The 14668-nt window shown below is 53.7% G+C and overlaps 2 protein-coding genes across 2 annotated transcripts; both read left to right on the top strand.

Annotated features, from left to right (window-relative positions):
• Positions 1-2478: 2478 nt before the first annotated feature.
• On the top strand, positions 2479-3300 carry GJB5 (gap junction protein beta 5). Its single transcript, XM_060082007.1, has one exon. It carries the CDS (start codon positions 2479-2481, stop codon positions 3298-3300), a length of 822 nt encoding a protein of 273 aa, XP_059937990.1.
• Positions 3301-6335: 3035 nt separating this feature from the next.
• GJB4 (gap junction protein beta 4) lies at positions 6336-7124 on the top strand. The gene is given in 1 exon segment (XM_060082019.1): positions 6336-7124. A coding segment is annotated over 1 exon segment (789 nt).
• The last annotated feature ends 7544 nt before the right edge of the window (positions 7125-14668 follow it).

The raw sequence follows: 14668 nt of genomic DNA on the forward strand, positions 1-14668 counted from the left end.
TAACTGAAGCTGTGAAAGCAGAAGGCCACTGAGCAGCAACTAGAGAGGGAGGAGAGTCTGGAGCAGCCCATAGAGTCCCAAGAAGTGGGAATTTCTGGAAAGGATAAGAAGCCAGGTCAGGCCTCGGCTTCTTCCACCCAAGGCCAGGGGTGGGAAGACAAGCGGGGAGTCAGAGTGGACCTGTGGTTGTCCCCAAAAGGATGCCAGGATTTGGGGCCCAGCCCCTGGGAGGAGGGAACCCCTAAATTTCCTGGGCCTCATCAGAGGCAGTCTGGGGAGGCTGGGGCCCAGCCAGTGGCAGTGCCTGGTGCAGCTCCTCCTCCTGGCTGGCGGCACACCCAGGCTGCCTGCCTAAATCTGCAGGCTCTGTCCTAGGAACGGGCTTCCCCAGACACTCTCCCTGGTTCTGACCTGAGTTCCGGCTGCCTGCTGAGTTCGACGGCTGGCAGCCAGGAGCTGGTACCCAGAGAGCCCTGAGGAGTAGCCACTCAGGTAAGGCCACCTGTGTCCAGATGTGCTCTGCCCCTCAGCACACCTGGAAGGGGGAGACTTCTCTGGTGGAGTGTCGGGGGAGTGGCCTGGACACAGGGCCGCCCTGCATCCTGATGGTGGAGGAATGAAGATGGGCACCCCCTCCTCTGCTCTGAGTTTTTCCTATTTCTCCCCAGCTGAGCAGAGGTGGGAGCCAGGGACTGAGTGGGAGAGGGGCTCCCAGAGGGGCCAGGAGCTAAGCAGGTGGGGCAGCTCTGCCTGGGCCTGCAAAACCCCGCCAACCCCAGGTTGGGCTGGGCGGAGCGCCCCTGGGCTAGAGCCTCCTTGGGTGTTCCCTGAGAAGCTGCCAGGAGTTCTGCCCACCTTAAGCAGGACTGAGCAAAGACAAGCGGATGATTTTCAGAGCCGGGGCCCACATTCTTATGTAGACAGGACAGTGGAGAGACAGGGCAGGGAGCAGAGTCACCCCCAGCCTTCCCTACTGTGGATTCACCTGGTGGAGGAGGGAGTGGACACAGCAGGCAGCTTCCCGAAACCTAAGGAAAGGGGCCCAGGCCCAGAGTGTGGGCTCTGAAGCCAGCCTGCCTGGGTTCAAATCCCAGCTCTGCCATTTACCAGCTGTGTAACTATGAGCAAACCTCTCTGTGCTCCACTTTCCTCATCTGTAAATTGGGAATAAAACATATACCCTTTTATACAGTTGCTGTATTGATTCATGCAAAGCGCTCAGAACAGTGCTGGCACTGCATAAACACCCGATAAATGCTGGCTTTTATCACTACCCTGCCCATCTGCAGTGGATCACGCAGTGGCGGGGTGGGGGCGGGGAGGACAGCACAGTCACCTTTGGCCTGGACCAGCACTAACCCCTTAGAGCAACAGGCTGTGCAGGCAAGCTCCCTGAGGTCCCAGGGAGTCCAGTAGGGTAAGACCACTGTGCATAGGTCTCAGTGGACCCCCCAGGAACCAGGCAGAGGAATTCCAAGAGAGGTCGTGGGCACCCCTCACTCTGAACCATAGTCACATTCCCTAATTGAAGGTAAATCTGATTCCTGTGTGTTCATCACACCAAACTCACCAGCAGAACTGACAGAGCAGCATTTCCCATTTTGGTGTCTTGACAAGGCTGTTCTACAAGATGACAAAAAAAGGGTTCTATAGTCAAAGGAGTTGGTGCAATGCTACATATTCTGTCCTCCTTAGGGAGATGCATAATGTGAATTTATTAGCATGGTCAAGTAAAGGGACCTATTTAACTTTGCACTGAACATATTGCTTGCCTACTTTTCTTGAACACAGAATAGCATCCTTTTCTCTTGCTGCTTCTGTTGCCAGCCTATTGAGCAGGGTTCCATGGAACACCAGTTTGGGAAGCACAGGAATACCAGGCTGCTCTATGAAGTCTATTGTATCAATATCAAGAGAATCATCACTCCCTCCCTTTTGTTTCAGCTGCATTGCCATTGGCCTTGCTTCAAGTGAGCCGCACGTGAGCAGGACACTGCCTGGATATTTATGGTGTTAGACCAGACGGGAGTTTGGGGACAAGGTTCCAGCCTCCTCTCTAGCCTCATCCCCCAAACCAAGTAAAAGGCAAAGAGCAGGTTCCCCCTGGGAGGAAGCTGTCTCAGGGGAGAAAGCCTAGCTCAGAAAGGAAAGGAGAAGTCATCCCCAGGTCTGACTCGCTGAGGAGGAGGGCCATGGTTGGGAGAGAGAGAGAAGTATGGGTAGGAGTTGGGTTCTGGGCTGAATGACCTGTGCTCAAGGCCCAGCTCTGCACCTAATCGTGTGTGCCCCTGCATAACCCCTCTGAACCTCAGTTTCCCTCAGCTGTAAAGGGGACGATAATAGAACCTAGCTCCGCCATGGCTGGGAGGATCCAACCCGGTGACACTGTTCTATAAGGTGCTGAGGGTGAGTGTTCTATAAACTTGGGAAATGACAGTCATCCTCTCCCTGCAGTAGCGGCCGACGCCCAGGGCCATCATGAACTGGGGGATCTTTGAGGGGCTCCTGAGCGGGGTCAACAAGTACTCCACAGCCTTCGGGCGCATCTGGCTGTCCCTGGTCTTCATCTTCCGCGTGCTGGTGTACCTGGTGACGGCCGAGCGCGTGTGGAGTAATGACCACAAGGACTTCGACTGTGACACCCGCCAGCCGGGCTGCTCCAACGTCTGCTTCGACGAGTTCTTCCCCGTGTCCCATGTGCGCCTCTGGGCCCTGCAGCTCATCCTGGTCACGTGCCCCTCGCTGCTCGTGGTCATGCACGTGGCCTACCGCGAGGCGCGGGAGAAGAAGCACCGAGAGGCAGCGGGGAAGAACAGTGGGCGCCTCTACCTGGACCCCGGCAAGAAGCGGGGTGGGCTCTGGTGGACGTACGTCTGCAGCCTTGTGTTCAAGGCCGGCGTGGATGCCGCCTTCCTCCACGTGTTCCGCTCGTTCTACCCCAAATACACCCTCCCTCGCGTGGTCAGGTGCCACGTGGCTCCGTGTCCCAATACGGTGGACTGCTTCATCTCCAAGCCCACGGAGAAGAACATCTTCACTCTCTTCATGGTGATCACGGCCATCATTTGCATCATGCTCAACCTGGTGGAGCTGGCCTACCTGGTGAGCAAGAGGTGCCGGGAGTGCCTGCTGGCGAGAAAAGCCCGGGCCACGGGCCTGGGCCACCCCTGGAACTGGGTCACCTCTTCCTCCAAACAGGACGATCTCCCCTTGGGCAACCTCATCTTTCTGGGCTCAGACGCTCCCCCTCCTCTCTCACCAGACCACCCTCGAGACCATGTGAAGAAAACCATCCTGTGAGGGGCTGCCTGGTCAGGCCTGGGTTGGAAGGACCTGGCAGCCAAGGTGCAGCCTTGGGGGTGGGAGCGCTGTGCAGGGAGTGGGGACAGGAAAGAGGGAGGGTCCAACGACCTGGGTTCAGATCCCTTTTCCCCAGCTCCTGCCGCCTGCCCCAGCTGTGTGGCCTTGGGCAAGTTACCCCTCGGAGCTGAACCTCGGTTTCCTTTTGTGTACAGCAGAGATGATGAGGCACCCCCCAACAGGGCTGCCACTGTGAGGAGGGGCTTAACGAGAACGGATGTGCACGTGCCTTCAGTGTGTGGTGCCCACGATCAGGGCTTAATAAAAGTCAATTCATTCACTGATTCAAGGTGATCTTTGATCCTTCGACGTTTGCGAGTCTTATCAGGTCATGGGGTCAACATCTCTGCCCCTGCAAAGGGCTGCACTTGATCTAGCCAGGTAAGACAGCCCCCAGCACTCCTGAGGGGCAGGGGGGTCATGCTCCTTGCTCATGCACAGGTCTAGCCTTTATCCCCAGTTTCAGTTTTAGGCCCGTGGGTTGTCTGCAAAGAGAATGGAACTTAATTACATGGGGAACCGCGTGTCTCGGTGGAAAGTTGATGGACTTTTGAGTCCTAACACTTGCATGTGAACACAAGTTCCAGTGGAACTCTGAGAAAGCGACTACAGCTCCTCTCCAAAATGGATTAATGATACTGAGCTGGTGGGGTCGTGAGTCTGGATGAGCTCACGACTGCGGATGGGGTTAGCCGGCTGTAAGAAGGCCACATAAGCATTAGTCACTGGTATTAGGAAGTGCTCTATAAATGCTTGTGGGAAATGAGGCAAAGGAGCCCCTCCCAGGCTGCACATTAACCTTCACTGTTCCAGGCCCAAGGCCTCTCTGCAGCCCACACTGGGTCACACTCCAACTTCCCCAGAAACCCAGGCCCATAGAGGCTGGACAGGGAGGCTGTGCATTTCATGCTGCAACCTGCATTCCTTGACTTCACCAGGGCAGTGGTGCCCTTGTCCAGAGGAACCATAGGCAGGCCCTCCCATGCCCTACACAACTCACCAGCAGCCCAAGCTCTAGTCCCCAGAAATGTCCTGCCAGGGTAGAATGCAATCCTGGACTGGATCAAGGTCTCCCCTTTCCATAGATGTCAGCTGCTGAGGGCCTCAGAACCAGGCTTCCAGAGAAAAGGGTAGGAGAGAGGCCTGGGGACAGGGCGACGGGGGCAATAGGGCAATGGGAGGGGGATGGGGACAACGTCATTTGGTGCCGACCAGGTCCTGAACACAAGGCCACCAGGCCCTTGCGCCTGCTCGGGCAGTTTCCCTGCCAGCACGGGGAGCCAGACCCAGCCATGCCTGGCCAAGCTGCAGAGAAGGCATGGGCCAGGGGAGAAGAGACACAGGTGTTTGCTCTGAACGTGTGCCCAGCAAGCCCGCCCGCCTAGCTGCCTGCCTGCCCACCGGCAGGGACTGGCCGGGAGACTGGGCTGGGAGGCAGGGATGGGCTGACGACCCCCAGGGGAACTTGGGCTGTGGGCCAGACTTCAGGGAGGAGTAGGGGGGACAGAGGGTCTCTGGAGAGACCCCAGGGAAGCCCCAAGGAGGGGAACAAATGTCCTGCCAGACCAAAGGGAGGAGAGAAGACTAGAGAAGAGATCAATAAGAGGAGGGATGCGGAAGAAGTGGGGTTTCGACTGGGTTTAGCAAATGTCTATTGTGTGTTCACTGGGCCAGGCTCGGTGCTGAGTCCTGGGGAATCAGAGACGAATGATATGCGGAGGCTGCCCTCCAGAAGCTGACAGTCTGGCACAGAAAACAGGTAAACAGACCATTTAAGTACCGGTGAGGCATTCTTCCAGAAACGATGGAGGAGGGTGCTCAGAAAATGTCCCAGAGGCACAAGGTTTGAAGATGCTGATACCTGAGTCAGGGATAGGGGAGGGCCCAGGGCCAGAGATGGAAAAAGATGTCACTGCAGGTAAGGGGTGTGGAGGATGGAGCACGCAGGACACAGCCTGAATGGAACAATGGCCTGTGTGTGCAGCAAACAGTCACGGAGCAGACGGAGAAGGGAGGTGTCCCTGAAAGAAAAGGTAGGTGGTGGGGGGAGGACCGTGCCAGAATGTTAGCTGTGTCCCTTCCCCAGTCCCTCCCAAAGGCTGGAATGGTTGGAATTCCAGAGGAACCCACTGTGGTCAGGACAGTCAGCCCTCAGGCCCAGCACCAAAAGAAGGGATGGCAGGATGATACCAAGCCACCATGGTTCCAAAGAGCCTGTGTCATTTGGAAGGGAATGTCAGGGTGGGGGACATCCTGGAGCCGGAGAGGAGAATGAGGATGGATATTACTCCGGGGTCTGCCCACCAGGCACAGGGCCCGGCTCATGCTGGCGCTCAGGTGGAGAAAGTTGAAGGATAAAAATACACATCCCTCAGATTTCCCTAGCGGTCCAGTGGTGAAGACTCCATGCTGCCACTGCAGGCGGCATGGGTTCGATCCCTGGTAGGAGAAGCCCTGCACGCTGTGCGATGCGGCCAAGAAAAAAAGATACACATCCCTCCTGTCCTGCCGGGTCCAGCCCTGGGAGCTGATGGGAGAGCGGATCATCCAACCCACACTTTGTTACTATTTCTTTAGAATTCATGTGACCCCGCAGGCCTGAAGGTTGGAGTTGATGAGGTTGGTGGGCACATCCATGCAGGATGACTACCCTTCACATGTATCTATTACTTTGTAGAATAAAATATGCCCTGATTTTGGAACTGGAAGATGGAAGTTCAAGACCAGCTCTGCCACTTCCAGCCGTGGGCCTTGGGCGTGTGCCTCTCTGGGCCTTAGCTTACTCCCCCGTGAATTGGGGACAATGGCAATCCTTACCCCCACGGAGTCATTGCCAATGTGGACAGGATGACATGGTGGTTGTGAAATGGTTTGCCAGTCGCACCCTTAATGAAGGTTCCCATTTCCAGGTTCTCCTAGGCCTTGTGACCCCCTGGTCTAGATCGTCCACACGAGGAACAAAGGCCACAGTCAGCATGAACTGGGCGTTCCTGCGGGGCATCCTGAATGGGGTGAACAAGTACTCCACGGCACTGGGCTGCATCTGGCTGTCCGTGGTCTTCATCTTCCGCGTGCTGGTGTATGTGGTGGCGGCCGAAGAGCTGTGGGACGATGAGCAAAAGGACTTCATCTGCAACACCCGCCAGACGGGCTGCGCAAACGTCTGCTACAATGAGTTGTTCCCCGTGTCCCATGTGCGCCTCTGGGCCCTGCAGCTCATCCCGGTCACGTGTCCCTCACTGCTCGTGGTCATGCGTGTGGTCTACCGCCAGGAGCGCAAGCGGTAGCACCGCCTGAAGCACGGGCCCGACGTCCCATCCCTGTACGACAATCTGGACAAGAAGCGGGGCGGGCTCTGGTGGACAGACCTGCTGAGTCTCCTCCTCAAGGCGGCTGTCGACTCTGGCTTCCTCTACATCTTTCAGCGCCTCTACCAGGACTATGACATGCCCCACGTGGTGGCCTGCTCCGAGTCGCCATGCCCCTGCACTGCGGACTGCTACATCTCCCGGCCCACGGGGAAGAAGGTCTTCATGCACTTCATGGTGGCCGCAGCCTTGCTCAGCCTCAGTGAGGTCACTCACCTGGTGGGCAAGAGGTGCCTGGAGACCCTTGGCTCCAGACGCCGGGGGTCTTGGCGCTGGACTCACCTGCCCGAGACATGCCCAGCGTACGCCCTCTCCCAGGGGGAGCGCCCCCAGGATGGGAACTCTGTCCTAATGAAGGCTGGATCAAGCACAGTGGATGCAAGTGGGTATCCATAACCGGTGAGGTCGGCAGCTGAGACCACCAGAGCCTCTGCCTGCTCCCTAAGACCACGGCAGGGCAGGTGAGGAACATGGGTGTGGAGCTCAGGAGACCCATCTAGGGGCCAATGCTGGGAAGCAAATCGGTCTCTGGGTCCTCAGCCCCAGGGAAGGAAGGTTGATGGCTGGAGGGGATTTTGTATATGGCGATAGGGTATGTCAAACCCTTAATAAATAGGATTTTCTCAGTGTTTTGCAGACCAGGGAGGGAGTGATGGGAAGGAAAGCAGGGGTGTTCACAATGGACCTTGGAGAGGAGGCCAAGACCTCTCAGTGGGCCTCTGAGCCCTGGAACCTCAGATCCAGGTTTACCCATCACACACACACACACAGTCACACCACACTCACACATACACACAGAGTATGCCCCCAGGACGTGGTGGGAAGCCCAGAGGCTGACTCAGGGGTCTCTGGACTCTGCAACCAGCTGGTCAAAGCAGGAGGGGAGGGACCCCAGGAGATCCTGTGCCAGCATGAGTTGGTTCTCAGCGAGTGTTCCTCAGATGAGTGCACATGGCTCCCCCATTCCAGCCTCCCTGACCCTTCCCAGCACAGGTCCCCAGAGGTAAGTCCCTTGGAGGGTAGGAGAGGAAGGCCTGCTGTGCGTGGGGCAGTGCCGAGAGCACGTCCCGGATGGGCAGTCTGCCAGTGTGTCTAGGAGGCCCACGCCCAAAGGCCAGGGACCCACGGAGAGCATCCAAGCTAACGGGTCCCTCACAGATCCTTAAGGATGAGGAACTTCCCTTCTCTTTACTGGCTACACAATCCCTCATCCTCCCCTATACACACCACTCAGACCTTGACAACGGCCAAAACCAGCCTAGACTTGCCCTGAGTCCCAGAATACACAAGAATGGCTCATGGGACAACCGTCCGGGAGACCCCCAGGCATCTCCCACTCAGCAACCCCCGAACTGACCATGTCATCTTTCCCCAAACCTGCCCTCCGCAAGGATCACCCCCCACCCATGAATAACACTGCCATCCTCCCAATTGTCTAAGCCAGGAGCTAGCCTGACATCCTCATCCCCGCCCCATCTCCCAGCCCCTCACACCCCACCTCCCAGTACAGCACCAAATCCCACTAATTTCAACCCCTAAATGTTTCCTGAATCTACCTCTCCTCTCCCACCCCACAGCCTGACCACCTCCCACTGGGCCTGTACCATCTGCCCTCCTCTACGGGGACAGAGCGGTTGTGTACGAATCTGACCACATCATTCCTCCTGCTTTGACAGTCTTTCCACCATGACCACCACCCCCACTGCCCTCCACCTGGCCCCGCTGACCTCCCCAGCCTCACCCCCACCCTCCTCATACCATCACAACACACCAAAGGGCTTGCGGATCTCCAACTAGACACATCACGCTGGGTCATGACGGGAGCTTTTGGACATGCTGTTCCCTCTGCCTGGAATGCGCTTCCTCCCTCCGCTGGGACGCTTCCTCAAACCCCAGAGACAGCCTCAGCTACCTTCTCCATGCGCCAGCCTCGCCTGTACCTCTGCCATTGTCCCCGAATTGGAGGGGTCCTCTCCACATGAGTCTGTGAGCCCTTCACGCACAGGACGATGAGTCATCCAGCTCCCTGCTGCCTTCAATAAAAGTTTGTTAAATGAGTAAAGGGGCTATGAGCTGCTTGACAGAAGGGACTTATCTGAATCTGAATCCTCCACCACACCTAGCCCAGGGAGTTCAGCATGGTGTTTCCTTGCTTGTGTGTTTTGTTGTTGTTGTTGTTTTAACTAATCCAGCCTAAAGGTTGTTTGTTTGTTTTTTTAAGGTATTCAGCAATTATTCTTTATTGTTACTGGAGCTGATAGATACTAAGTCATTTAGGAGACACCATTTCATAGGTAGTATACATCCCTTAATCAACTTCATTGTTTGGGAGATAGAATTCGAAAGAAGGAACATCGTGCCAGCCTCTTCAGCTTTCCAGGGGAATTTGGTACTTTTTCCCAAGGTATCCACCCCCATCATATAGTGAGGGCACAGCAGCAGGAAGCTTAGGTCTGAACGGAATGGCGTTATGCAGATACACTGAAAAAGTCCCTATTACATATCTTTGGTTGACTCAGTCTCCCACCAAATAGTTTAAAAACTTCAGTTCACATGTGGGCACCTTCATTCATTCTTTTATTTGTTCATCTAAAAAGAGTTATTAAGCACGATTTGTGGATAGATGAGAACTATCAGCATCATTCCCAAGATGGAAGCTTTTGGGAAACTGGTCATTCCATTTCTGGTACCTCCACACAGCCTAAAGGTTTTTATAGGTGAGGAAACTTTGGCCTAAAGAGGGAAGGGGACCTTCCAAGCCCACAGAAGTAAGCTGAATCTGTGGGGGGCTGTGTCCCCCATGATCCCTGGAGAGCCTCCAAGCCCACCCCTGATTATGGAACAAGGTCAGAGAGTCACCGCATCTTAGGTCAGGGTCCCTGGAAGCAGAGTGAGTGGCAGGAATTTGTGTGCATGTAAGGAAGGAACAGAGGAAGCTGATGGCGAGGGGGAGGAGCTGAGCAGGGTGGGTGTTCAGGGAAACTCAGCCTTGACCTGACTGACCCCATGGGGTGAAGAGCATTTGGATCATAAGTCCCACCACAGTGTGGTCCCCCCGGAGGAAAGGGCATCAGGCTTAGGAACTCCCATAGCTGTCAGTCATTGGTTTCACCCCGAGCAGGAGGGCTGGCAGGAGGGGTAGGTGGCTCCCACTCAGTCAAGGTCAATTCTCCAGGGGCAGCTATAAGCCATGAGTGGATGTCCCCCAGGAAAGGGGACATGGGCAGGGCACCAATACCATCCACTGAACTCCCGACCTCAAGAAACAAGGTGGCCCCCACCGCCAAGCTGTGACCACCCAACCCCGGGGAACAGGGTGGCCCTCTCGACCAGTTCAGAACCAGATGGCCCCAAGCTGCTCAGCCCAAGGCAGCTCCCGCATGCAGGACAGCAGACAAGCCACAGGCAACACCCTCTGAGATTCCAGGCTTCCCATTCCAGGGGCTGGGTCCAACACAGGGCGAGAGCATCCTAGGACCTTGACTACTCCCACGCCAGACCTCTTCATGGGCACTGTTCCCAGAAGTCTCAAGTCCTGAGCCAACTGAGCCACGTGGAGACCAAACACCATCTGACCGGCCTGAGGCCACCACTCTCTGACATTCCACCTCCATCTTCTTGAAAACTCTTCCCTCTCTTAGTCCCTGCCATCTTTCTCCTCCACCCTCCACCCACCCCCATGGCTGCACCTACTTCTCCTCATTCATTAAAGACTTGAGCACGTGACTCGCAGTCTTCTGGTATTCTCTCAAGGCCCAGGGCTGCGGGGACCACCCATGTGTCACTCTGTGGTCTTCATTCCATGCCGTCCTCGTGTCCTGTGACCTCCTCCTCCACTCCATTTAGCTACCCACTTGCAGGACCACACCCCAGGCCTTGTCTTCCCCCAGAACTGCTCCACCTCTAGAATCTTCCATCCAATTCAGGTCAGTGAATATTTATTGTTCACTTTTATGTGACAAGCCCCATGCCAGGTGCACAGGATTTATCTGGGAAGAATCAGGCACAGTCCCTGACCTCGTGGAGCTTACATGCTATGAAGAGGATGGCTGCTGAACTCGTGACACCTGGGGAAGCAAAGGATGCTGGGGGAAGGGGAGGGGGAGCCAACATCCGGGCACCCAGGAAAAGTTTCCCTGGGACTTCTTTCTTTTTTTTTTTTGGCCGTGCCACGAAGCCTGTGGGATCTTAGTCCCCCGACCAGAGAGCAAGCCCATGCCCCCTTGCCGTGGAAGCACACAGTCTTAACCACTGGACCACCAGGGAAGTCCCTGGGACTTCTTAAGCTGACACCTAGAGAAAGAGGAGGATTCTGCCAAGCAAAGAGGGGAGAGGATTCCAGGCAGAGGGGAGAGTATATGAAAAGCCTAGAAAGGAGAGCAAACCTGATGCCAAGGACAGGAAGCAACCCAGGAGGGCTGATGGTAGGAGTCAGGCTGAAGTAGACAGGGGGCTGGATCATGCAGTGCTTTCTCTGGAAATCTCCATTAATGATTTTGGACTTTATCCTAAGAACAATGAAAAATCACTGGGGAGACTTTGTACAGAAGCAACATGATCTAATTTACAGCGCCTGGTCACAGTGCAGAGGGGCCGAGGCAGGGCTCTCTGTTTAGAGCCTGATGCAATAGTCCAAGTGAGAAACAACAGTGGCCTCAACTAGGGTGTGCACAGTGGTGATGGAAAGAAGAAGCCGGATTTCAGAAACGCTTACGAGATAGAATCGAAATGATTTGGTGACTTGGCTGGGTGTGGGGATCAGGTAGAGAGAGGAATCAAAGTGACTCCCGGGTTTCTGGCTCTGGGTGGGGGTGCCATTTACCAAGTGGAGGAGCAGGTGTGATAACTTCTGATATTCCATTTCAGACGAATTAGTCTGAGACACAAATAAGATACCTGGTTATCCCCTCTCATTCATGGACTGCCTTATAACACTGGCTCGCTACTAAGACACTTATTATCATTCTTGGTGACTTCACACCCAAAACCTTGACCTCTCAGTTCCTGGACTTCCTTGTTTCCAACAGTCTTTTTCTCCACCCATTGAACCTGTCCACGTGTGTGCTCACACCCTAGACCCTGTGTGTACCGAGAGCTGCACAACCTCCTATCTGTGTAGCTCACTCTCTCTCGTTCCCACTCCAGCAATCCTTCTGCCCCATCTATTAGTCAATAACCCCATTATCTCAATGTCCATCACCTCCTCCATATCCCCACCTTCCCTCCTTCCCCAGTTTAGAGTCCATGGGCCCCCACGTCATTGCCGACTCGTAGTTATCCTCACTCCCTTGCCTTTCTGTGCTTCTGTCATCACTCCCCAGGCAAGACCCTAACTTCAGTTAAACCCAACTCTCCATGTGGCCCCTGTTCCAGAACACCTGGAGAATAATACCACTGGACTGGCTGGTTTCAGGTGCAACTTCTAGTCACAAAGATCAAGTGGGCACTCAGCATCTCTAAGAAATTCTACGTTTCCTAAAACTTTAACTCTATTCTCCAAGATAACTATATCATACATTCTCTTTCCCCAAACCTCCAGCTCCCATTCTCCTAATCCCCCATTTCAGCCGAGAGCCAGGCATCCTGTGCCATTGGGCAATAGAAGCAGTAGGCAAGCACTAACTTATCCCCCACCACCAAGTCTGCCAGCCTCCTGGCATGAGTGCCCCTTCACTCTGCCTTCTCCCCTATAACATGGATGAAGCATCCCTGCTTCTGGTACCCCCGCCCCCAAATGTATGTGGGCACTGGACCCCATCACCTCTCACCTCCACTGCATCACGATTCCTTTCTATAAAGATATCCTATAAGGTTTTCCTCTCTCTCTTTTTCTATTTTTATTTTCTAATATTTATTTATTTATTTTTGGCTGTGTCAGGTCTTGGTTGCAGCACATGGGCTTAGCTGCCCCGTGGCATGTGGGATCTTAGTTCCCCAACCGGGGATCGAATCCGCATCGCCTACATTGGAAGGTGGATTCTTAACCCCTGTGCCACCAGGGAAGTCCCTCTCTCTTTTTAAAAATTCCCTCTTGACATCACATCCTTCTCCCGCTACTACCCTGTTTACAAAAAAAACAAAATCCTCTAAAAGTTGTCTACACTTGACAGCTCCACTTCCTCACCACTTTAACCACTGCAGTCAGGACTGCTCTTGTCAAGGTCATGAATGGCCGACACATTGTCAGATCCACTGGTCATCCTGACCTTAACTCCCTCAGCAACATTTGGATGTTGAGAGCTCCCTCCTTAAACACCATCTTCCCTTGGCTCCCGGGCAGCACCCTCTCCTGAATTCCACCTCACTGATGGGTCTTTCTTGACCTCCATGGATTCTTCTTCCTCTTGTTGATCTCTGAACGCAGGATGTCCCAGGGCCCAGTTCTCTACCCTCTTTTCTCCTCTATCTACATTTCCCCTCTGTGATCTTGTTCAGAATCATCCATAAAATCATCTATAAACTGCTGATGCTCACATTTTTAAGTTCAGACCTAACCACTCCCATGAGTGTTAGACTCATGCATCCAACTTCCTGTTGGTCATCCAAAATAGAACTCCTAACCCCGCAACAGAGAACAGATTTATGTTTCCTCTTGGTCTTCTCCACCTTGGAAGATGTCATTCCTGTCCACCCAGCTGCTCGATTCAAAGACCTACATGTCTCTTTCCGCATAATCACATCCACACCATTAGTGAGTCAAGTTGGATATAATTCCAAAGTATGTTCAAAGTCCATTCCCTTCTTACCATCTCCAAGTGCCACCTCATTGAACACTGGATACCTGCAGTTGGCTCCCTGCCCCCACTCTTGCTCCTCTTCAATTCCTCCTCCACGTGGCAGCCTGAGAGAGCTTTCTATCATGTAAATCAGGCCAAGTCACTCCCTTGCTTAAAACAAGGAAGTCACCTCCAAGTGACTTCCCATCAGGGCCATAAAAAATGAAGATAAACTCTTTGCCATGGCCCACAAGTCCCTACCTGGTTAGGCCCTGGTTACCTCTCCAAACTCATCTTCCTAAGCCCTCCCCTCCCCTTCTCCCACACATCCCCCATCACCACCACCCGCTGGCTCTCCCCTACCCACCCCCGCACACACACACACACCAGCCTTCTCCCACCTCGGTGTCTTTGCTCTGACTTCTGCTGCCAGTGCTCTTCCCCAGAGCTTCACACAACTGTCTCCTTAGCATTCTCATCTCAAATCAACATCCTCTCCTCCAGGCGGCACTTTGTGGCCAACCCACCCCCTATGAAACACACAGGCCACACAGTCGCCCTCTAACATATGACCCCATTTTATCGTCTTCATGGCATTTACTAGTATATGAAATTTTCTTATTTGTTTACATGTTTATTCTCTGTATCATCCTAATAGGATAAGCTCCTTGAAAACAGGGACTCTGTCATGTTCACCCCTTTAGCCACCAGCACCCAGAACAGTGCTTGACACATAGTAGGCACTCAGTAAAAATGCGTTGACCCACTGAGTGACTGGCACCCAGGTGGAGACGTCTAGCAAGCTGTTGGGTATAAGAGGGAAAAGCCCTGGCCAGGAGGTATCAATTTGGGAGTTGTCAGCAAAATATCTAAATATGAGATAAGATTTTGCTCCAAAATTATCTCTGAGGTAGGAAAGATTTGTCTTATATTCCAGTCCTTATAAAGTTTCCTGAATTGTGGGGCAGGCTCTCAATTACCACGTTTTGAACAACAAAATGCTCTTTGGGGAAAACTCGCTAGCCTGAAATAACCTCAATCAATGAAGTTTTGGATATGCATGGAGGTCGCTGGTAGAATCAGAAAAAAATGGAGGCAAAGATATTTCACACAGATTCAATCATTATTCCTAGGGGTATGACCTTATAATTTCAAGTATTCATCTTTTTAAGCAAGCCTTTCTTTAAAAAATCACTTCAAGAACAATAAAGAAATTGGTTATGT

The sequence above is a fragment of the Mesoplodon densirostris genome, chromosome 2, assembly GCF_025265405.1.
Source record: "Mesoplodon densirostris isolate mMesDen1 chromosome 2, mMesDen1 primary haplotype, whole genome shotgun sequence".
Lineage (NCBI taxonomy): Eukaryota > Metazoa > Chordata > Mammalia > Artiodactyla > Ziphiidae > Mesoplodon > Mesoplodon densirostris.

Coding starts and splice junctions, on each gene's coding strand:
- GJB5 (XM_060082007.1), top strand. CDS start 2,479: ATGAACTGGGGGATCTTTGAGGGGCTCCTGAGCGGGGTCAACAAGTAC.